The 21,724-nt window shown below is 43.6% G+C and overlaps 4 protein-coding genes and 1 non-coding gene across 6 annotated transcripts; 3 read left to right on the forward strand and 2 right to left on the reverse strand.

The window, feature by feature from the left end:
• On the forward strand, window positions 725-4,286 carry LOC110434035 (UDP-xylose transporter 3-like). Its single transcript, XM_021457570.1, has 8 exons — window positions 725-955; window positions 1,039-1,253; window positions 1,889-2,073; window positions 2,315-2,382; window positions 2,463-2,595; window positions 2,970-3,131; window positions 3,217-3,489; window positions 3,830-4,286. The coding sequence occupies exons 2-8, from the start codon at window positions 1,130-1,132 to the stop codon at window positions 3,953-3,955; spliced, it is 1,071 nt and encodes a 356-aa protein (XP_021313245.1). The 5' UTR covers window positions 725-955; window positions 1,039-1,129; the 3' UTR covers window positions 3,956-4,286.
• On the forward strand, window positions 5,076-8,966 carry LOC8056563 (mini-chromosome maintenance complex-binding protein). Its single transcript, XM_002455081.2, has 14 exons — window positions 5,076-5,349; window positions 5,608-5,721; window positions 5,803-5,910; window positions 6,023-6,148; window positions 6,248-6,295; window positions 6,625-6,738; window positions 6,840-6,998; window positions 7,112-7,183; window positions 7,293-7,406; window positions 7,531-7,733; window positions 7,844-7,979; window positions 8,096-8,320; window positions 8,505-8,572; window positions 8,672-8,966. The coding sequence occupies exons 1-14, from the start codon at window positions 5,161-5,163 to the stop codon at window positions 8,784-8,786; spliced, it is 1,791 nt and encodes a 596-aa protein (XP_002455126.1). The 5' UTR covers window positions 5,076-5,160; the 3' UTR covers window positions 8,787-8,966.
• Window positions 9,448-12,968, reverse strand: LOC110433828 (prosaposin-like). 2 transcript variants are annotated; one of them, XM_021456566.1, is made up of 6 exons: window positions 12,379-12,968; window positions 11,687-11,782; window positions 11,065-11,249; window positions 10,780-10,977; window positions 10,616-10,675; window positions 9,448-9,984 (listed from the first exon to the last, which is right to left on the reverse strand). In XM_021456566.1, exons 2-6 carry the CDS (start codon window positions 11,775-11,777, stop codon window positions 9,835-9,837), a joined length of 684 nt encoding a protein of 227 aa, XP_021312241.1. In that variant the 5' UTR covers window positions 11,778-11,782; window positions 12,379-12,968; the 3' UTR covers window positions 9,448-9,834. The 2 variants fall into 2 exon arrangements, with proteins under 2 accessions (XP_021312241.1, XP_021312242.1); XM_021456567.1 differs by having other exon boundaries at window positions 9,535-9,984; window positions 11,065-11,225.
• On the reverse strand, window positions 13,205-13,286 carry TRNAS-UGA. The gene has a single exon. It is a non-coding gene; the product is annotated as a tRNA-Ser (tRNA).
• LOC8078501 (vitellogenin) lies at window positions 18,294-19,930 on the forward strand. Its single transcript, XM_002455082.2, has one exon. It carries the CDS (start codon window positions 18,777-18,779, stop codon window positions 19,593-19,595), a length of 819 nt encoding a protein of 272 aa, XP_002455127.1. The 5' UTR covers window positions 18,294-18,776; the 3' UTR covers window positions 19,596-19,930.

Raw genomic sequence — 21,724 nt, forward strand, 5'->3', positions numbered from 1 at the left:
GATTCATCTCACAAATTACAGGTAAACTATGTAATTAGTTTTTATTTTCGTCTATATTTAATGCTTCATGCATGTGACCAAAGATTCGATGTGACGAAAAATCTTAAAAAATTTTGTGAACTAAACAAGGCCTCAGTGCAGATTAGTGGACTATAATTTTTTGGCAGAAAAAGAAAAGATTTGAGCATTTTTTTTTATTGATGGACGAGTAAAGGGTCAATGAGGTGCCAAGATGGCCACAAGTTAAGTGGCATCCACTAAGCAGCACGAAAACAACCTCACTATCTTATTCAACAACAAATGGGACATGATAGCCGCCATTCACATATAATATAACACAGTATAATACTCTTTAAAAAACACATCATAATTCGCCGACAATAAGAGATTATCTATCTATCATTCATACGTGCGGCAAATGAACTACTACTCTTTAAGTATTTGGACCTATTTTTTGAAACGACAATTGAATCTTGCCAGCTCGTATTCGAGTTGAGTCCACCAAACACCTCACCAAACAATATATATACTTTCAAATACAAAAAAATACAAATTTCATTAAACACGTGCAAAGTACATTACATTCCAAAGTCCAAACCAAATTGACCCTAAGAAAACTCCTTGATCACCCCTGACAAAAAATAATAATTACACATCTGCCCCTCAGCAACCACCACCAACCCGAGAGAGATAACCATATACTCGCAACAATATCTTTTCTTTTCTTTTGTATAAAACACCCGTCTCCGTCTCCGGTGAGCAGGAGAAGGGGGAGGGAGGAGGCCAAGGACGCAGCCGCGAAGCCAAGCCCACCCGATCCAGTCCCTGCCGCCCTGCCCCAGCTCGTCTCTCAGGTCGCCGTGCCACTGCCAGTCCCGCGAGCAGCTCAGATTCACGAGCTCGTCTCCTAGATCTTGCGCCGTTTGGCTGAATTCTGTTCTTTGGGAGCAAAGAGGTAGTTTTGGCCGAGAAGGCCGGCTCTGGGCTGCTTCCTGGTGTTCTTGCTGCGGTTGCTTGATCGAAATGTGACCTTTGCAGGTGCTGGTTGGCGGCGTTGTTTGGTGCTTTGGGGGCGGCGAGTTTTTGCGTTCTCCCGCTGTGCTTGTGTTGCTGCTGCGGCGGGGTGGAGATGGGGGTGGCGGGGGAGAAGTTCCAGTTGGGGACGGTGGGGGCGCTCAGCCTCTCGGTGGTGTCCTCCGTCTCCATCGTCATCTGCAACAAGGCTCTCATGAGCTCCCTCGGCTTCAACTTCGGTATGAGATCCAATCTTGTGCGAGATGCTTGGCTCCTTTCCGTTCAGCTACTGTTTGGCTATTAGATGCTTCTGCTCCATGTTTTTTACTCGTATATGCTGTCTGCTGAGGCGCGATGTTAAGATTAGTCCAGGCGGGTTCTAGGAGCAGTGTGAATTGGTGGGTGCTGCACAGCGTTTTTGTGCTGTGAATTGGTATGAGGAGACTGATGCTGCCAGAAATTTCACAGCTTCAGCGGCAAACACAGATTAGCTTGTGCGTCCAGGGGAATATCTGTGGATTGAATATTTGGTGTTGTGAGTTGGAAAATGAGTGAACTGTGAGTTCATATGATAGGGCTAAGGTGACTTACTGGAATTGGTTATGCCGTGGAAAAGGGGCTAGGTTCAGCTTAAGTGATACCAAAATGGTCTCTGTGATCTTTAGCAGCAAAACACGTCGTGCTTTTGCTATTGATTGCACATGGATACGTTTTTACCGTTTGATCTATTTTTGGCATCCGATCGCATTAATTTACATTGATATCTTGTGTCGCTACGTGTCGTGAAGTGACAGTCCGTCTACAAACAGACAATAATAGCAAAGAAGGCAGGTTTTCCGCCAAGTTTTAATGAAATGCGGTATTTGTTTCGCAGCCACTACTTTGACAAGCTGGCATCTCCTGGTCACGTTTTGTTCTCTCCATGTGGCATTATGTATGAAGCTCTTTGAGCACAAACCTTTCGATGCAAGGACCGTCATGGGATTTGGAGTGCTCAATGGCATATCGATTGGACTTCTTAACTTGAGTCTGGGTTTCAATTCTGTTGGTTTCTATCAGGTATACATCCCCTTTTTATTTCTCTAGTTATTTGTATTCATCCGAACTTAAGGTTTATTGGATGATCTGGCACTAATTTCTTATTCGGCCCCATAACATGATGTACTGTAATCAGTAAAGGTATGTCAGGATGGGCCAAAAACGCCCTAGAAACATGGTTTCAGTTTGACACTAATAATGCCACTCCATCTCGCATCTAATCACTCCACCAAACTCATAACGAAATATTGTGTATGTTCAGATGACAAAGCTGGCTATTATTCCCTGTACTGTTATATTGGAGACCCTTTTCTTCAGGAAGAAATTTAGGTTTGTTTTGTAATACGTCATGTGTTTTATGCAGCTCTATAATATATCATCTAATCTTTTTCACTGACCTTACTGTGCAGTCGGAATATCAAACTCTCCCTTAGCGTGCTCCTTGTTGGTGTTGGTGTTGCAACTGTAACTGATCTGCAACTCAACACTGTGGGATCTGTACTGTCACTGCTGGCAATCATCACAACCTGTATTGCTCAGATTGTATCCTTTCAATTGGACATATACTCATCATTTTCTTCTGTGTCACATCTGTCACAAAATCATTTGCACAATACAAACTTTGATGTGTTTGAGGTTATTAATATTACAAAATAAGGGGGCAAAGCACTAATATGTTAACAATAGAAGCTAATTCTTCTGTATTATTTTGTGTACCTGTTGAGCATAAATTTCAAACATGTTATACATTGCCGTGTTTAGCATTGGTCATCAGCTTATTGCACATCAGCACATTCATCTTAATGTGGTGATATGCATATTTCCAGCACATTTCATTAAAAAGGGGATTGTTGCCACTAAAGCAGTCTTTAGTTTGACTATTAATGTCCTGAGACGTAGTCCTTAACAAGCATCAGATGACAAATACAATACAGAAGAAGTTCAAGGTATCTTCAACGCAGCTTCTGTACCAATCTTGCCCATACCAAGCATTGACTTTGTTCCTTATCGGTCCATTCCTTGATGGATTTTTGACTAACCAAAATGTCTTTGCTTTCGATTACACAACTCAAGTTCTGGTAAGCATTAAATCAGGTTTTAGGGAGTTTAAATTAACTGTTATATTACTTCATCTGATTATGGGTCTGCATTTATTCTCTGCAGTTTTTCATCGTGTTGTCATGCCTGATTTCAGTCTCAGTAAACTTCAGTACTTTTCTCGTGATTGGGAAGACATCTCCTGTAACTTACCAAGTTCTTGGCCATCTGAAAACATGCTTGGTTCTCACCTTTGGCTATGTTCTGCTTCACGATCCGTTTAGCTGGAGAAACATACTTGGAATCCTAATTGCGGTAATTGGGATGGTTTTGTATTCATACTTCTGCACTAGAGAGACTCAGCAAAAACCAGCAGAAGTCTCCCCACAAGTAATTCAGGTATGTTCTGCAATGGCTAGCTAAGTTCCATGAATAATATTGTGTTTTGAGCAGATAAATTCCATGGATAGTATCGGGTTTTGAGCAGATAACATTCAAACAGATAAACTCCATGGACGTTTGAAACTGAAATTCTTATTAGTCGACAAAACATTACCTGCGTAGCATGTGTTTCAGTGCAACTACTGTTGGATTGACATCTATAAATTTTTATTGTTCCATTAATCTTTTGTCATCTTTTCACTTGATATGCAACATTTATATTTTTGTGGAAACATTACTACGTTTTTCTAGCTCTGTAGAAGCTTTCTTGACAAGTTGCATGCTATTGACATCACAGGCGAAAGAGGGTGAATCAAACCCTCTGATCTCAGACTCCCTGAGCGCTGCTGAAAACGGGGGCAGTGCCACCGACGACGAACCTCTGAAGGTACCAATGTGGAGCTCAAAGTACTCGAAGGCGTGAAGGCTGTTCTGTTACTAGTGTACGGTGCTATACAGAATTCAGCTTGGTTAGGCAGATACTAGGGTTGGAAGGCAACCCTGTTCCTGTTCCATTTTTGGCCTTCTATTTTTTTTCTTCCTTTCTGGCATATACTATAAATATATGTGCTGTCAGTAAATGGATCTCACTCTTCAGAGGATAATACCTCAGCTCGAGACGAGTGGTCTGCCTGAAAGCTATTTTCTTATGCTCCACTCCACATGTGTAACTTGGTAGATGGACATGATGTCAACAGTAGTAGTTTGCATTCTTTTGTACTAGTAGTATATGTATATTTCTCAGTCTTCTGTTATGTATTCCTCGCGTTCCGCAAGCTTCTTGTCGCCCGCCATCTGCATCCTTCGCCTCCTTGTCGCCCGCCACCACCAGCATTCCGCCGCCCTCTTCACCGCTCTCTAAGCCACATTCCTCGCCGGAGAAGAAACCACCGCGGCGGAGGTGGTCGCCCACAAGGCCACAACCACAAAGGTGCAGACAGAAGCTATCGGGCCTACTTGTCAGCTTTGCTCGCCCAAGTCCTGACGTCGATCCAGCGGTGCAACCTTATTACTACTATCTTTGGCCATAAAAGAATACAATTCTTGGATTTTAATGAGTCAAACAATTTGAACTTTGACTAAATTTATATTAAAAAGTATATTTTTTTATACAAAATAAGTATCATTAAAATAGTTATAGAATATATTTTTATAATAAATTTATTTAGAGATATAAAAATTAATATTATTTACTATAAAGTTGGTCAAACTTGAACTCTATTGACAGGTATGGATACCATAATTGCATTTTCTTTGGACGGAGAGTATTAAGGTTGCATTTTTTTTTGACACAAGGGTTCCTGGACGGAAATATTTTAGGCCCATGTCATTTCTTCCAAGAAGGTTCAGACTGGGCCTTCATAGTCATAGGTCTAGACATTGTGGATATTGGCCCATTTAGAACTGGGCCTACTTCGGCTCAAGAGACTTACTTACCCAGCCCAAGCCCAAGAGCGATGGCGGGAAGAGGGCAGGAAACGGCGGGAAGCGCCGCCGCCAGTGGCGCCAAAACCCCAGCCGCTATAACACCCCTCCCTCCCCTCAGTCCTCTCGTCCCCTCGCCTGCCCACCTCACCCCGCCGTTGCTCCCGAGTCCCAAACCCCAGCGCGAGAGAAGAAGAGAGGGAGATGGTGGGGCCGCAGTACGATCTCGTCGGGAACCCACTGGGCGCGGTGCGCGCCACCTTCGAGAGGACGGCTGCCGCCGCGGCGGCGGAGTCCGGAGGAGCCGACCCTGTGGCGGCCTTCCGGGGGAAGGATTGGGGCGCTGGCGACCTCTTCCGCTCCTTCCTCTTCGAGCAAGACGGCCTTGGCAAGGTGAACGATCATTCCTTGTTCTTTCTGTTTTTTTCCGGTTGCTTTACACTGATTTGCCTATGGATCTGGCCATCTGGGGTGGTGATTGAAGATATACATTGGCTAATCTTATAAATTGTGTCTCATTTAATTTCGATGCATCAATAATCTGTAGAAACAAGAACATGTGTTCGTTTTCATATTCTGAGGAGGAGGCACGCATTGTCGTATCGAGTTTGTAAATGAGGCTTCTAATGCCAAAGTAAAATAAAATTCCAGGTTCCGGTGTTGGATGCATCAAATCTTGGATTGATCAAACCAAACACCCTGGTCCGGTACCGGGGAATGGTCCAGGATATGCTTGGGAATGAGTACTACATTGGTGCTTTCAAGGTACTGGACTGAGGCTCATAAGTTCTTGTGGAAACTGCCATTAGTGCCTGCTAAGCTTATTTTACTGTATCATCTGTGTAGGATGGGTCAACTTGGAGGACAAACAAGTTCACTGACGTCTCACCGTTCTCAATGCCGCATCCTTGTGATTCGCATCTTTGGGAGCGCCATCTCTTCCACTGTGTGCCTGTATGTTACTGCTTCCATGGCATTTTGTTTTTTCATTCTGTAACCCTAAAAGGTTTTTGGACCAGGAGATGGAAATGAGAATTCACCAGGATTTGTAATTGGTTCATTGCAGGCACCTGGACAAAATTCTTGGACACTGGAGTCTTCACCAGGACCTGATGTTCGCAGGATGACAAACTGCTTGGCACCTGAATTAAGAGAGAAAAGGAAGAGAGATGGGGATGATGATACTATGGATGTATGCTTTTTTACATGTTTCCTGCAAATAAATGCAGCTATTATTCCTGATGCCCACTGTTGAAGTGTTCTCATTGGTTGTATTTCTTTCATTCGACAGGTTTCAGAAAATGGGCACAGAGAGTCTTCTTCATTCTGCAAGAAGCCGGTAAGAGTTGACAATTATTTGATTTCAGTTAAACTATCAAGGGTAAATATATTCATACTTTCTTATATGTTGATGTGCATACAACAGAATCTCATAAATGTATATGTATCGTTTTCTTGCTTTTTTGGGTATTTGGGAGCTTCATCTGTCAATTACCCTGAATATATGTCGTCCTGTAATTTCTACTCTGAATATAGGCAGGTATCCTAATAAATTAGGACAGTTGATAACCTGATTTATTTATGCATACCTGCTTATTTTTCTTATAACATTGTGAAGAATTATATGAACTGGCTATTAATCTGATTTAATCTCCATTCTCTTTGCAGAAGGAAGGCGATGCTCATGTCTCATCCAGTTCAACTGAAGTGGCAGGAACTGTTCCAGAGATGAATGGAGGCGATCATCATATACCTGGAAGTTCCTTTTCATGTCTGGTGAAGGTGATAACTTAGAATTTTGTGAATGAAATGCAAATGATCAGATTTATTTGGTTTTGTTTCAGTTGTTATTTATGATTGACTATTTAATATCTTTGTTGCAGATCTATGATATGCCTGAAAGTCAAGTGAAGCTAAATGATGTTATTGAGTTTATTGGTGTATATACATTTGACCCAGAACTTGCTGCTCCTAGTGACAACCCAGATGACATAATGTTAGACCTCATGGAAGATGTAACAGTTCAGTTGCCCCCGAGCAAGGTATGCATATACATAGTACTTGAGGTCATGTAACACGGGAAAATGTTGGTTTATCTTATGCTTAGTTTTTTTTTCTTTTTGCTAACTTTTGATTCCTTTAAATAATTATACAGGTGCCACGTCTTCACTGTTTGGTATGGAGAAAATTATCATCCCACGATTATATTTCAAGGCCTGTTGTTGAGGTAGATATTACCTTATTTTGTTGTCATGAAATGTACTGTGTTTGCTACTTTCACTAGCTTTTACCACTGACTAATAGAACTTATTCTGTTGTTTGTTTTGGTCATGCAGCCTTCACCTAGCCTGTTAAAAGGCATTCGGCAATCTTTGCTCTCTCACCTCACCCTCGTGTTAGGCAATGATGAACTTGCAGCCCAGTGCTTGCTATTGCATCTTCTATCCAGAGTATGTTGTATTTCTAATCAAATGCCCTAACTATAAGCATACTATAAAAGTTTGGTTTGAGATGATTCTTGCAAAGTCAATTCATATCCAATTACTAAATTATTGCTCATTAATCTCCATGCAGCTTCGCAATAGGGTGGACGTGGTCACTGTTGGCAGACTCTCCTTGAATTTCACTGGCTTCAACAAGGAAAGTGCTTCCATATTTGGGAATCAACTGTATTCTTTAATCCAGAAATTGGTGCCATATTCACAAGCCATACCTCTGTCAATTGACTATCTCAACACAGCCACACTTCAACCTAGAAAGGACAACAAGTCAGGAAGGTACGTGCTTTTAGATTGCCTATTAAGCATCAACAATATATAAGTATATTGACATGAACTTTCATTTAGAGCTAAAATGTAACCTATGCTTACCCTAATATTTGCTGTAGGTTGGTCACAGGAGTTCTGCAGCTACCTCAAGGCACTCATCTGACCTTTGATGAGACTCTTCTGCAGACAGGGTCATTGACATCTAAAGGTGTGGAAAATACCATGCTGCTCAAGAATCTGATGGAGTCGCAGAAGGTAATGATCCTTCCAACACTGAACCTAATATTTTTAATTCTAATACTGGTGTTGCTGGCCTTAGGTTAATTTGAACTGATTATCTAACATTTAAGTTTCTTTGAATTTACTTGCAGGTTGACTACGATTTTGAGTACTACAAGCTGGAAATGGCAGCTGATGTGCAGCTACTTACTCTCTCTGAGGGAAAATCAAACATCCTTCCTTCAGACTTGGTAGTGCCTTTCCGGCCATCCTCTGTTCCCACAGTTAATGCAGGTGCTGAGGAAACTGAGAGTTGGAGGTGGTATTTGGCCACAGTAAGGTCTCTTCCTCAGTCCACTGAACCTGAGACCTACCAGGTAAACACCCCTTACTCCATTCTCTATCTAGCAGTGGCACTGATACAAAACCTTGATATAATTGCATTGTTCTTAAAACCGGGAATATGATTGCAAAAGATGCATATTCGAATATCCAACTATACCACTTTGCATGACATGGTTAGTGAGTTGTGTAACATTTGCACTTCCCTTCTCATTGCAGATGATTCAAGATGAAATGGTCAGTGCCATGCGTGATGATAGGAGCTTGGGTTGTTCTGAACTTAGCAGGTCTGTATTAATGCCACAGTTGAAAATACTTGCCTTGCTGTTTGTCCAGGAAGTCTATGAATTGTTTTTTTAGCTCACTTCTCTTCCTCTGATCTACAGGTGGCTAACAATGGCACAAATAATGGCCTCAAGCTTTGGTGAGAAGAGTCTTTCTTTGGAGCATTGGCAGATGGTGAAGGAGCTTGAGAGGCTTAGAAAGCAGAGGATGCAATGAGATGATGCATCATTAGCATGTGTTTTTACACTCTAAATGTTATTATGGTGGTATGCTGTTATGTGTATAGTACTGGATGTGTGAATCAAGACATGGATCCAAGTCATTTCGTAACAACTAACAACTTCTATGATCCTATGGATGCTATGATGATGTCTGCTGTGCATTTTTTTGCTCAAATTTGAAATTTACTCTGGTTACTATGGCATGCCAAAAGTCAGATCTGTGATTTCAGGATTGTAATGCTAAATTACTCTGAATGGACCACGTAATGGATGTTTTGAAATAAATCAAATCCATTTTTAACTCTGCAAGAATTTAAAGCTTTTCTTAAGTACATTCCTATGCACTTAAATATAGGTTATATACAGATATACGGCAAAAGCTGTATACCTACAAAAGCCTAAACAACTTGTAAATACCACTCTATGTATAGATACATAGCAAAATATATGTAGAAAAGCCAAAACAGCCTTTGATTGCTTCCATCTAAATTATAGCACACCTTTGATTATTACTTCCAGCTGCAAAATTATAGCAAACAAAGATTTTACTTCCACCTAAATGGATGGAGTTTTTTGGTTGTGCAAGTTTATGAGCGCAATTGCTCAACATTTCTAATCACTACGCTTATTTTAGTCAATGAAACGAACCTTCTCTGTATTTTAAGTCTCGTTTCATTATCTCCAAGCAAACTAAAAGTTTTCTTGTAACTTTAATGTTACAGACCAATTGCCAGAGCACCAGAGAAACTAGGAAACAGTAGTTACAAACAATAGATGATACAGTAAAATGCAATAACTGATTACAACCTCAATCCAATGCCGAAGAGATAGGTGTAGCTGCTCAGTTGCTATATACTGTAGTTCACAGAAACACTGGATATGGCTCCAAATTTACACCGAAGATGTTTACACAGCTGAATTTTCACCAGTCAATAGTGTTTCAGTAATAGAGGAAGATGGCTTAAAACAGTCATCTGACTTTCATCGTTTCTCCCCAATTTGATCTCGTAGGCAGATAACCCTTACTCTGATTCGCATCATCTTCACAAAGTGGCAGAAAGAGGCATGGTTTCCATTGATGCTTGTGTGCCTGCTTTGCAAGCATGTATCGCAGAGCAGACATCCGTTGTCTCAAGGAATTTCTCGCCCTTCACCAGAATCAGTGGGATATACTTGAGGACCAGCTGCTTGCACTTGAGGGATGAAAAGAAGATTGTTATGAACAGAAGATAACAGAGGTACCAAACGTCAGATTTCAAAGAAAGAGACCCCCTGTTCTGTATATGAAATATGAAATATTTGCACAAACCTGCACGGTGCAGGCATCAGCAACAACCTAATTTAAAATACAACTCTGTAGATGTTAAAGTTCGAGAACAGCTAAGATGATTGAACATGGTACATCTTTAGGCAGATTGGAGAAGACAGCTAAAATTAGGAAGCTGAGCTAGCTCAGTTGGGAGGGCGTGGCTGTGTGCCCAGACCATCTAGGTTCAAGTCCGAATATTTGGGTGCCTATTTCCTTGTTAAATAAAATGCCACCTAGGTTGGTCTAGTTTTTTTGGGGGAGAAAGTGGAGAAGTGCAGTAATAACTGAAGTATTTTTGGCACTCTCTTTGTAACCTGTAAATTTTTTTATTAATAAAATTCCAGTAGGGGGTCAAACCCCTCCTGTTCCCTAAAAAATAACTGAAGTATTTACTTTCCGAAGCGTTTAATCAGTTGTTTCTCAATTCTTACTGATTTTTATTCTCAGATAACCATTCAATACAGGCTGGTGCACTCATAGCTTATCTGAGATTCCTTTTCTTGAGCTTAGCTCACCTGCTGTTCATAGTTCTGCGCCTTGCTGCATGTTTTGTTGAGTAGGTCGATTACTTCCAGCTGAAAAATTACAGCAAACAAAGAAAGGCATTACAGTATTGCAAAATACAAGGCAGTACAACACACAGTACGTTGGTGACAGAGACTGAAATAATGGCTATTACCTGTGTGTTGGGATCTTTAAGCATGACAAGAACTTCAACGACAACATGATGGCATAAACCACAAGTACCCTCCCGAGTGGGTAGGCTAATCTTCATCCCATTCTTGCAGAGATGCATCGATTCACAGAACTTTTCAGGGGTAACCATGGAAACCTCGAAGAAGAAAAGGGGTATGTAGTAGTCGACCAGCGTGATGCACTGCAACAGAGTGCATCATCAACACAATGATAGATTTAATACAACTGAAAACGTGGTACCCAAGGCAGGATCATAAGTTACCCATACCTGCTGCTTCAGAGGGGCAAGGCTTGCACATTCATGGTGTAGAATGCTAAGAATTTCAGTCTGGGTTTCGTTTTGTGTGAGATAGAAAAGTGCCTCAGTTGAGTACTGCTCACATAATTGACACAGCTTTCCACTGGCTGCAGTTAGACCTGGTCCCTTGGCTGCATCAGGCAAGCTGCCCTGAGCTGAATTGAAGACAAAAACAAAACAAAAAAGAAAAAAAAAGAAAAGAAAAAGAAAAGAAAAAGGATTGATCAGAAGTGCAAAACTTCACAAGCTTGAGTTTCTATAAGGCATAGCAGCTAAGCTAAAGCTACACCCTCTACGGTGAGTAGAATTGATGGCTCGGATGTAATTGTTTTCTTTAAGAGATCACTAGATTAAATGCAAATGCAAACTCGTCAAACCAAGAAGGAATTTAGGTAAACTAATTGAAACTATCACTAGACTTGATAGCTATAACCTTAAAGGTAGAAGACATTCAGTACAACACTTCAGATTTCATAGTTATTGCACCCGATCTACTTAGCAACAGAAAATTCACTGCTATGGATCAACAACATCAACAACAAAGAAAAAAAAGAGAGAGAACGGAACAAAAATCAATAGACTGAAAACTTACCCAAGATATTAAAATCTCTGCTCTCTGCAACCTCAGTTGATGAGGCTATAGCCAGTGCAAGCACAAACGCGAGCCTCGTTATTGAGCACATCGTACCTGCTTACCAGTTGGTCAGTTGACAGAAACAAAACTACTACTAGAAGAAAACTATCGCAATGAAATCAGCTGCGGCTGATGGATGCAGGAAAGCTGGGTAACTCAAGCTTCTCCCGAAACCGAAAGCCAAAAGGCCAAAAAAAAAAGAAATATATCCTAGGGCACTCTCTCTACGTCATCATGTAACAGATTAGATTCAGTCAGCCCAACGTAACGGAAGAATTCGGTTCGCTTCAAGATTTAGCTATCTCAGCGCAGAGCAGGTAACTTGGGAACATAGCATGCGCTATCCCTCTGCATCCACATCCCGGGCAACAGATTCACGAGATTCAGCTCGCTCCACCCCCAGCAAAACTATGCTAAAGTAGTCCAAAGCTAGTATTTTGGCACCCCTAGCAGATTCGGAAAGCATTACACTCCCTTTGACCCTTGCTTCCTTCCAGGTAGCTTCCGGTCCCGAAGAATCGGAGGTCCTTGGATTCAGGAACAGGGGTCGAACTGGACAGAGCAAATCAAGAACCGAGAGGGGGCGGTAGTACAGATAGCACAGAAGAAGCTAATATGGATGAGGATGAGAAAATCAAGATGCAGCTTACCTGGTTGACTCCCCCCCGCTGCCCTGTTCTTGGAATTGGAATGGGGAGGGGGAAGGAGAGCTGAAGATTGGAGTCTTCCGGGAGTTGTTATCACTAATTTTCTTTGTTGTGTTAAAGCTTCAGGTTACATTAGGAGGGGCGTGTGAGATTAGAGAAGTGGGTGTGGGTGGAAAACCTTGAAGACTTCGCTTCTGTGGTGGCTAGGATGAGCTAGAAAGGCATAATCTTTTCTTACAAGGTAAGGTTAAACTGATGGTTGCAGCAAAAAAGAAAAGGTGAGGTGAAAAAGACAGGAGTGCAGGAAAGTATATCAAAATTACTTGTAGCTTTAGTAAACTTGCTTGCCTGCTGGAGGTGGTGATGCAAGGCAGAGTACAATAATACATGACTGCAGGTGTGCATTGCATCAGTCATCAGTGCATGTCATATTGCAATGGTGAGGTCTTGACTTTTCACAATCCCTATCTTTTTTTCTGAACACGCCAGTTCTTTTTTTGTGTTTTTTTTTTTGTGTTCTATATAAGCATAGAACGAGCAACTTGCCAACAAGGAATGTCCCAATTTTGTAGAGGTTAGCAACTTAGCATCATTTGCAGATTGGTAGTCCCAGTGCACTAATACTGACAGGCCACCAAATAAGGGGGGAATAAATAAACAATGAAGGAATCAATGGATGGATATTCTCCATAAATGAAAAGGACAACACAATTTAAATAAAATATTAACGGGCTAAAAAATATAACTTTTTCTAAAGTTTTAAATAAAATATTAACTTGTGAAAAAAATAACTTTAAAATCAAAATATTAACGGATGAAAAAAATAAGACGTCGACAGCAGGGTTCGAACCTGCGCGGGCGAAGCCCAACAGATTTCAAGTCTGTCTCCTTAACCACTCGGACATATCGACGCTTGGTTAATTGATGGAGTTATTAGCCTTAATTATTGATAAACTATTTTTCTGGGCTTGGTTGATGGAAGAGATCCATTGGCGATGGGCCTTGCCACTCGATACCTCCGAGCGGACCACGAGCAGATGCAAGTAGGAATATGCAACTGGACTCTTGCTTAAAGACAGCCTACAAAGCCCATCTACCTGGACTCTTGCTTGGGAGCTAGATGCAACTGTCAGGACGAGAGCCACCATCCAAACTTGCCGGAGATTCAGAATGTAATCATGGCATATAAAATTATTTTTTTTCACAAGTTAATATTAGAAACTGCCATATAAAATTAGGCCTTGTTCTGTTGGTAAAATTTTTGGTTTCTAAGTACTGTAGCACTTTCATTTGTATTTGGTAATTATTGTCTAATTACGGACTAACTAGATTTTATTTTTGTCTATATTTAATTTTCAATGCAGGTATCGCAAGATTCGATGTGACGGAGAATCTTGAAATTTTTTAAACTAAACCAGACCTTAGAAGAAAATTAGTTGCAAAAAGAATTAGTACAACCCATGACTGTTTCGTAAAGTCCTCTGAGCCTTGTTTAGTTCCGAAAAAATTTCGGATTTCGCTACTGTAACACTTTCGTTTTTATTTGACAAATATTGTTTAATCATGAACTAACTAGGATCAAAAGATTCGTCTCGCGATTTACAGACAAACTGTGCAATTAGTTTTTGTTCTCATCTATATTTAATGCTTCATGCATGTGCCGCAAGATTCGATGTGACGGAGAATCTTGAAAATTTTTTGGATTTCGGAGTGAAATAAACAAGGCCTGAATTTTTCCCCCTCTCAGGCAGCCTCTGATGTGTGTGCCTAGTTTGCGGCGGCCGGCGGGGATAGATGAGGTGGCGTGCGACTTGGAGTACGAGGTGACAGCGGAGTTAATGCACTAGTGGTACAGGTAGGTAGGTGAGGTGCTGTAGGCTGTAGCCGCATCTAACGGCCGGGCTACGGGCGACGGCGGGGCCGCCGGCCGGCCGACGACGAGGACGATGGACGCAGCCGCTAGCAGCTACGGTATTCACGTCACTCCTCATTGAATCGATCCGGCCGTACCTACTCCCTCCTTGTTGTCTCGCCCTTCCTTCGGTCGATAGATCCTCTTCCCGAGACGATAGCTGAGGTTGGTTTTCGCCATTCATGGCGCCTGGCGGCCCGGGCACCGGTGACCGCCCGGCAATGGCAAGTGGCAGCAGGATGGATGGAAACACGGCACCACGCCACGCACGGCCGGCACTGTTACTACACGGGACCGCCATGTATTCAGGGAAGCGATCGATGTTCCCAACCACCAAGAAGATGAGACGATCCAACAGACGACGCCGCCCGCGTCGTCGGCGCCACCGCCCATCGCCACGGCGGCCTGCAGATGAGAGATACTAATAGAGTAGTACGCCACTATGCATGTTTCAGAGTTTCAGCACTGGTGCATGCATTGTCGTCAGATGATGAACGCCGCCGCCGAAGGGATCGGCGGATTCGCACGACACGAACAAACCCGGGCGGCAAGAGTGTGTGCAGTGTGCACGACTCGCCTGCACGTACTCCAAGTCCAAGCCAACACTGGATAGAGGCACGTCAGCACGTGCAACAGCTCTTGGATTGGCGGCTACCTACTAGATGTGGAGTAGAGGTGACTAACGTATGGTATGGATATGATATGGGGCGACCTCGATTGGCAACCGGCCGGCCGGCGCGCGAGCAGCACGCAGCCGCAGCAGCCATCTCGATGCCCGTCGTCGACACGGCGACCGCATCGAAGATGGCGAACCGAGGAAATAAAGTTCTGCGATACGACTCCGCTCGAGCGCGGCTATCTCTGCCTCTGCGTGCGCACACCAATGCAAGCCACTGGTACGACGACCGCTCCCGTGTAAAATTCCTACCGTTCCCATCCAAAGGAGCACCCGCCATCCAACGGTGAAATTCAAAACGGCACTGCTAGCTAGCAACTGCACATCCGGACGGACGCCCTCCTCCTCACTGTCTTCTTTTTTCTCCGTGCCCGACTTACCCCTCCTCCGCCCACCAGTGCTGGTGGCCCCCTCCGCCCCTCTTCCTCCATGTGTGACGACGTTGGTCTTCCTCCTTGCTCACCACCCACCGCCTCGCCGCGGTGTGATAGGATCTTATCAGAGCTCCACCGCCCGTGGCTGCAAAAGCTCTGGCGAGACCCTACCGCATCCGCGGCGGCTTTCTCCTTTCTCTACACTCTCCCATCGTCGTCATGCCCATGCTTGCCGGTGAGCACCGCCGTGACACCCCCGCCTTGCCCTAGTCCAGCCTCCTCTACTACCTCCACGACCTAAACGCCGCCCTCCCACCGTCCACGGCGTCTGATCGGTTTGTCTTTCCCAAAACTCCTTCTAAGACGGTCAAAATTGGTGAATAATAGGAGGAGAGGTTCGAGAGGGAGACCGCCACCGCTGTTCGCTAGAACCCTAATCGCCGCTGTCGTGGTCTTCGTTTTTGGTGAAGCACGGGATCGCGTGGGCGATGACGCGAGGAGGTGGCGTCCGGAGGCCGGATGCCCAAGTACAATCATTTCCGAATTAGAAATAAGGATCACCGGGTCAGACCAGAGGGCAAGAAATGAAGAAAAATGAGCAGTACCATCAGATTCCTACAATAGTCGAAGCAACAAACGATGATTACAGCACTAGTACTCCCACTGATCATCCTTCATTCCTTCTCCTGAGTAGTCCCTGACAATCGGGTTTATTTTCCGCTCCTCGTACGTGCAGCTGCAGCCCAACCTCGGCGTAGTAGACCAGTGACCACTGAAGTCACTGTCTCGCGCTCTCGCTGACCACTGACCAGCCATGACAGATTTCACCCAACGGCCCTGAAAGCCGCCGCTTTGACCGCATCTATCTACGAGCATGCACCCGTGCATGGGCAAACAAGGGAACGCAGTTTTTTTTTTCCGGCACGTGCCCTCGCATTGTAAATCAAGGCCTTGTTTAGTTCCCGCAAAAACAAAAAAAACTTTTCAAAATTTCTCGTCACATCTCGAATCTTATGACACATGTATGAAGCATTAAATATATAGATAAAAACAAAAAAATAATTATACAGTTTGACTGTAAATCGTGAGACAAATCTTTTAAACCTAGTTACTTTATGATTGGACAATGTTTGTCAAATAAAAACGAAAGTGTTACAGTAGCGAAGATCAAAAAAAAATTCACAACTAAACAAAACCTAAATTATCTTTCTCCTGCTGGGCATGAATCTTAAAACAAATCCTATGATCCACGTCATAAGAACATATAGCTTTAAAGATAAATTTTACTTTACCGTAAACAAGGCCCCGATCCTGGCGAGCGTCCTCCATCCGTTTTCCATAGAGAGATGCCTCTGCCCAGTGACACTGTGACAGCATTCAAAGGCCTGCAGGCCCGTTTGGTGAAGAGTCCAGCTAGAGCTAGCTAGCTCTAGCCGCACTCATCAGCTGGATTTCTGCTGGCATAATCGGGGGTTAACGCTTAACAGTGCCATGCACTGCAGTCTGCACGTACGTACGGCGCTGCCGGTACTGTCGTCCAAACCCCAGTTCATTAACGGCTAACCGCGCGTCATTAGGCTCCTGATGGCCGCGAGTTTAGGTTCGTGGTGGGCCCCGGGCCGGGCTAGCTTACGATCGGAATCATTGGAGTGCACAGTATCTCCTAGCTAGTAGTAATGCAGTGCACTGTATACACATACAAGTTGGTGAGCCTGAAAACAAAGTTTAAGCTTCCGTTTTTATATATATGCCTTGGGTTTTGACTACTCTGCATGTGACTCGATCCAAACTCGTGATAAAGAGGATGAGAGCAACCTTTGCAGGGACCTCTCTCTGCCATGCAAAATAAGATGTACAGTACTAGTAGTATATGGTTTGAGCCCTTGAGGTGACCACACACTGATATTGTACATACCCCACACAAAAACGAATTAAAAACGTGGTACTTAATTTGTTCCCCCTTTTCGTGATTTTTAAATTTTATTAAAAATATATTTGCGGGTATTAGTATTGTCATGGAAAAATAATGTAACCCTAAATCAAGCGGTTCAGTAGAATAACATTTTTTTTGGCAAAGGTTGTGCTATAAGAAAACATAATTCACCTTGTAATTTTGTAAAGGAGCTAGTACACGCATTGTTGCTTCATATATATATATATATATATATATATATATATATATATATATATATATATATATATATTAAAAAATAAAAGATATTTGTACTCCCTCCGTCCCAAATTGTAAGTCATTCCAAGAATCTTGGAGAGTCAAACTTTTCTAAGTTTGACCAAATTTATATGATAAAATAATAACTATTATGATACAAACTAAATATAATTAGATTCTTCCTTAATTATATTTTCATAGTATACTCACTTTACGTTACAAATCTTAATATTTTTTCTATAATTTTTGTCAAATATGAAAATACTTTAACTCTCCAAAATTCTTGAAATGACTTACAATTTGGGATGGATGGAGTATTTTGTAGTGCTCCGTGCTCAAAGAAAGAGAAGACCCACAACAGACTTACTAACGACTCCATTTTCTGTGAAAAAAAAAACAAATTTACTAACATCTGAATCAGTCTTTTGTGGGCCAAAAATGAGGGGATTTATGGCAAGGACGGGGGCCGGTGCATGCATGGCTTGATGGGGTTTTCTCGTCTGCACGTAGTGTAGTAGAGTCGTAGGCGCGTAGATGCAGATATGTAATCAATGCGCAACTGATGAGGATGGTGATCCATGACCATGACCATGATGCATGGCAATGCAGTACTACTAGCATGTAATGTGAAGCTGCTGCAGCTAGCATCTAGCAAGCTGACGCCAAAGGCCCAAATCAAAAACTCAAAATAAAACTAGCATCAATCATAATTCAGAAATGAAGCTTATGTGCAAGGAAAGTAAACACACTTTTCCCCTTTTTTTACAAATAGAGCTTATATTTGGGAATATAAAAGGAATGGAGGGAGGGAGGGATGTTTTCCTTTTTCAGAAGTATTGTCAGTATTTGCAAGTCTCAAGTCTGTAATCTGTACCAGCAGCAGAGTTGAATGTTTGGTAGTTTTGGTACCGTTGCTGAGGCTGTTATTTATTCTGCATAGTACTCGTAGCACACTAGTACCAGTGTCTTTCTTCAGTAAATTCCAGCTGGTATATGTGTATCCTATACTGTAAATACAGTCAAAAGTCAGCTCTTGTTTCCTGGGATCTGATCAGAGATTAGCAGATATAATGAGCCGTTAAACAACCTAGCAAATGCCGTTATAATAACAGAACTACAGTAATATCCCCGTGGTCTCTCTCTGGAGGTGCATAAAAGCGCTGGCAGACTTGCTGCACACCCTGACTGACCTGCCGTGCCCTGACCTCGCCGTTTTCTTCTCTGCCGATCCTTTCCTTGCTTGCTGCATCTCTGTCTCTCTGTCTCTCAATGGCAGCCATCACCAGCAAGGACAAGGAGGAGGGTCTCCAGCTGAAGCAAGGGGAGAGCAAGGTGTTCTCGAAGCTGTTCACCAGGGAGAGCTCCGCCGCGGCGCCGTCCTTCCGGGTGTACTACGGCGTCGCCTCGGCGGGCTCCGTGCCCTTCCTGTGGGAGTCGCAGCCGGGCACGCCCAAGAACGACGCCATCTTCTCCACGGCCACCCTGCAGCCGCCGCTCACGCCGCCGCCGTCCTACTACACCGCCGCCAGGCAGAAGCAGGAGCAGGCCGCGCCGGCGCCGCACAGCCTGAGCCACCGCCACCGCCGCAACAGGTCGTCGTCGTCCTCCTCCTCCTCCTCCACCGCCACCGCGGCCACCGGCAAGAACAACAAGAAGCTGATGTCGACCAAGCATTACATCAGCATCTTCAGCGCCATGCTGCCCAAGATGATCCTGCACAGGCGGTGGTCGTCCGCCAGGTCGGCGCCCTCGTCCGCCGCGTCGCCCTCCTCCTGCTCCTCCTCCTCGTGGTCGTCGTCGGCGTTCTCCTCCTCGGCGTCGTCGTCGCTGTCGCTGTCGTCGTTCCGCAGCACGCAGTCGCCCGCCACGTGCTCGTCGATGCGGAGCCGGGTGTTCGCGTTCTCGGCCGCGGACGACGACGACGGCCATGAGGCGGCGGCGCCGATGATGTGCTTCAGCGTGCGCCACGAGAGCTTCAGGGCGTTCAGGGGCGGCCGCGTCGCCATGACGGTGAAGAGCGCCCTGGCGTCCGTCGGCGGCCATGGGCATGCTGCTGGTCCCAGTCCCACCGCTGCACAGAAGGTGTAGTGATTTTCCGTTATCCTCATGCATGGTCACGGTGCGCTGGCCATGCATGGTGTCGTCTGCTGCTCTGTTTTAACGGTGTGCCTTTTTGTGTGTCTCTTTCACGGAGTAATGTTGAAATCTATCTCAAGAAGAGGAGCTCATCATCAAAGTGTTATATATATATATATAGTGTGGTGAATTAAGTCCGTAACCGTGTGTAAATTAATAAACAATAATGTAATGAGCAAATAGCACTTAGCAAGCATCGGTATGTGATGCTAGATCCCCCCTTGCAAATCATGTGTAATCGTGTGGTAGTACTACAAAGTGTATGGACTGCTTTTGCTTTCTGGAAATGATTGCCTGCCAGACATGATTTAGAGAGAGAGAAAATCCTCGTGTTTTGTTTGAAACGAAAAATCCTCATGTTTTACAGAGAAAAAGTGTGTGTGTGGGCTGGGGGGAGGGGGGGGGGGACGAGTTTGTTCGTTGGACCTTTCTTAGGAGCATGAATTATGATGATATTCTGTTCGCTTAAACTTATCAGCTATCAACTATGATATAATACATCAACCGAAGATAAAATCAAGAGAGCGAGAGGGAGCTGTGTCTAGCCATGCGCCATGGTATGCCTGGATGTCCGGGTCCTGTGCCTCCCTACCACGATGGCGGCCGCTACCAAGAAGAGGACAGCAGAGTTTAAAGCTGTGCCGGTTCAAACACAAGAAAATGTAACTCGGTTCTCGGGGTAACTTCGATCTGCAACGTTCCAACCTGGATGAACATCTCTAGCTGGCACAACAATACTATATTCCTTGTCCATCCAGAAATGTCTCTGACATTTTTAACCAACAAAACTTGCATTATTGGATTCAAAGTCTCCGACATTTTTAGCAACTGACAACATATATTGTAAGATAAGTTAATGGCCAACATCTATTTTGTATGACTTCTCCAATCAAAATATGCCTCAAATTCTTGGACGGAGGGAGACAGGGAAAAGGAAAAACCTGAATTCCCATTTCAGCCTCAGTAACTTATCAGCAGTAAAAGGAAAACCTGAATGATTTGAGCATGAAACAGCAGGAGCTAGCTCTGCCTTTGCATTAAGTAGAGATGAAAAGGAAAGTTACAACAGGTTTACATGCTGAAGAAACAGTTCCCAGTAAACAAAGAAAAGGAATGTCAAACAGTTTACATGCTGAATCTGAATGATTTCTTGTTGATCTGAAAACGTATCTCCTCAATCACCACTACAGCCATTATTTTTGGCAAGCATAACTTTTTACAGTGCAAGGAGTTCACATTCACACCTGATGGACTGATGAACATACGTACGTATAACATCACAAAACTTACTAGCCAGCTAGAGGAGGTTAGCAAGCAGTGAGCGAGACTAATTAAAGAGGCCTGCAGGGAGGTGCACAGTGGGTGCATCCCGATCTTTGGAAAAGGCAACAGAAACAGGCGGATTTTGATACTGTTTGGACAGACATGGCCCCATGTGAGAGGCAGGGCAGGGCATCAAGGACAATGCAATGCAACGACCCTTGAACAAGACACTAATCAATGCGCCTTGCCCCCCAACCTATTTAATTCCATGCTGGAGCTAGTACTAGTACATTTTAATTAGCCCTAAACGACCTTCACATAACCAGCAGCTGCATGCTGCGCGATCACAGGTCAAGTCCACTCTCTAACGCCGTTAAAACTACTACTACTGATGGTCCAGTGCTCAACTCGTCTTGCATTGCTTACTAAATTCACTAGACAATTAGAGCAAATATTCCCTTGCTTAGAGCTGCTATTTGTTGGAACGCAACATCTGCAGTGTGTGTGTGTGTGTGCTGGTTGATCGATACAAAACTGGAGCTGAATAATCACCGATCGCGACAGTGCGAGTTCAGTGAGTTTTACGTGAATTTGCATTCGGACGTTTCATTCATCTAACAACCCTACATAGGCTATGAAATTCTTCAAGTCTTAAGCCAACCCGGTAATAACCGGATTTGTCGATTTTTTTTTTCTTTTTTCTTTTTACTTGTGGCGTCCCTCTCAAGACGAGGGAGGGGGAAATTAACACCCTGAATTTCGTCCCAACTCGCAATGCAACTTAGGAATGATGTGGTTTTGCATTTATGTCTGAAATG

This window comes from Sorghum bicolor, chromosome 3 (assembly GCF_000003195.3).
Source record: "Sorghum bicolor cultivar BTx623 chromosome 3, Sorghum_bicolor_NCBIv3, whole genome shotgun sequence".
NCBI classification, from domain to species: domain Eukaryota; kingdom Viridiplantae; phylum Streptophyta; class Magnoliopsida; order Poales; family Poaceae; genus Sorghum; species Sorghum bicolor.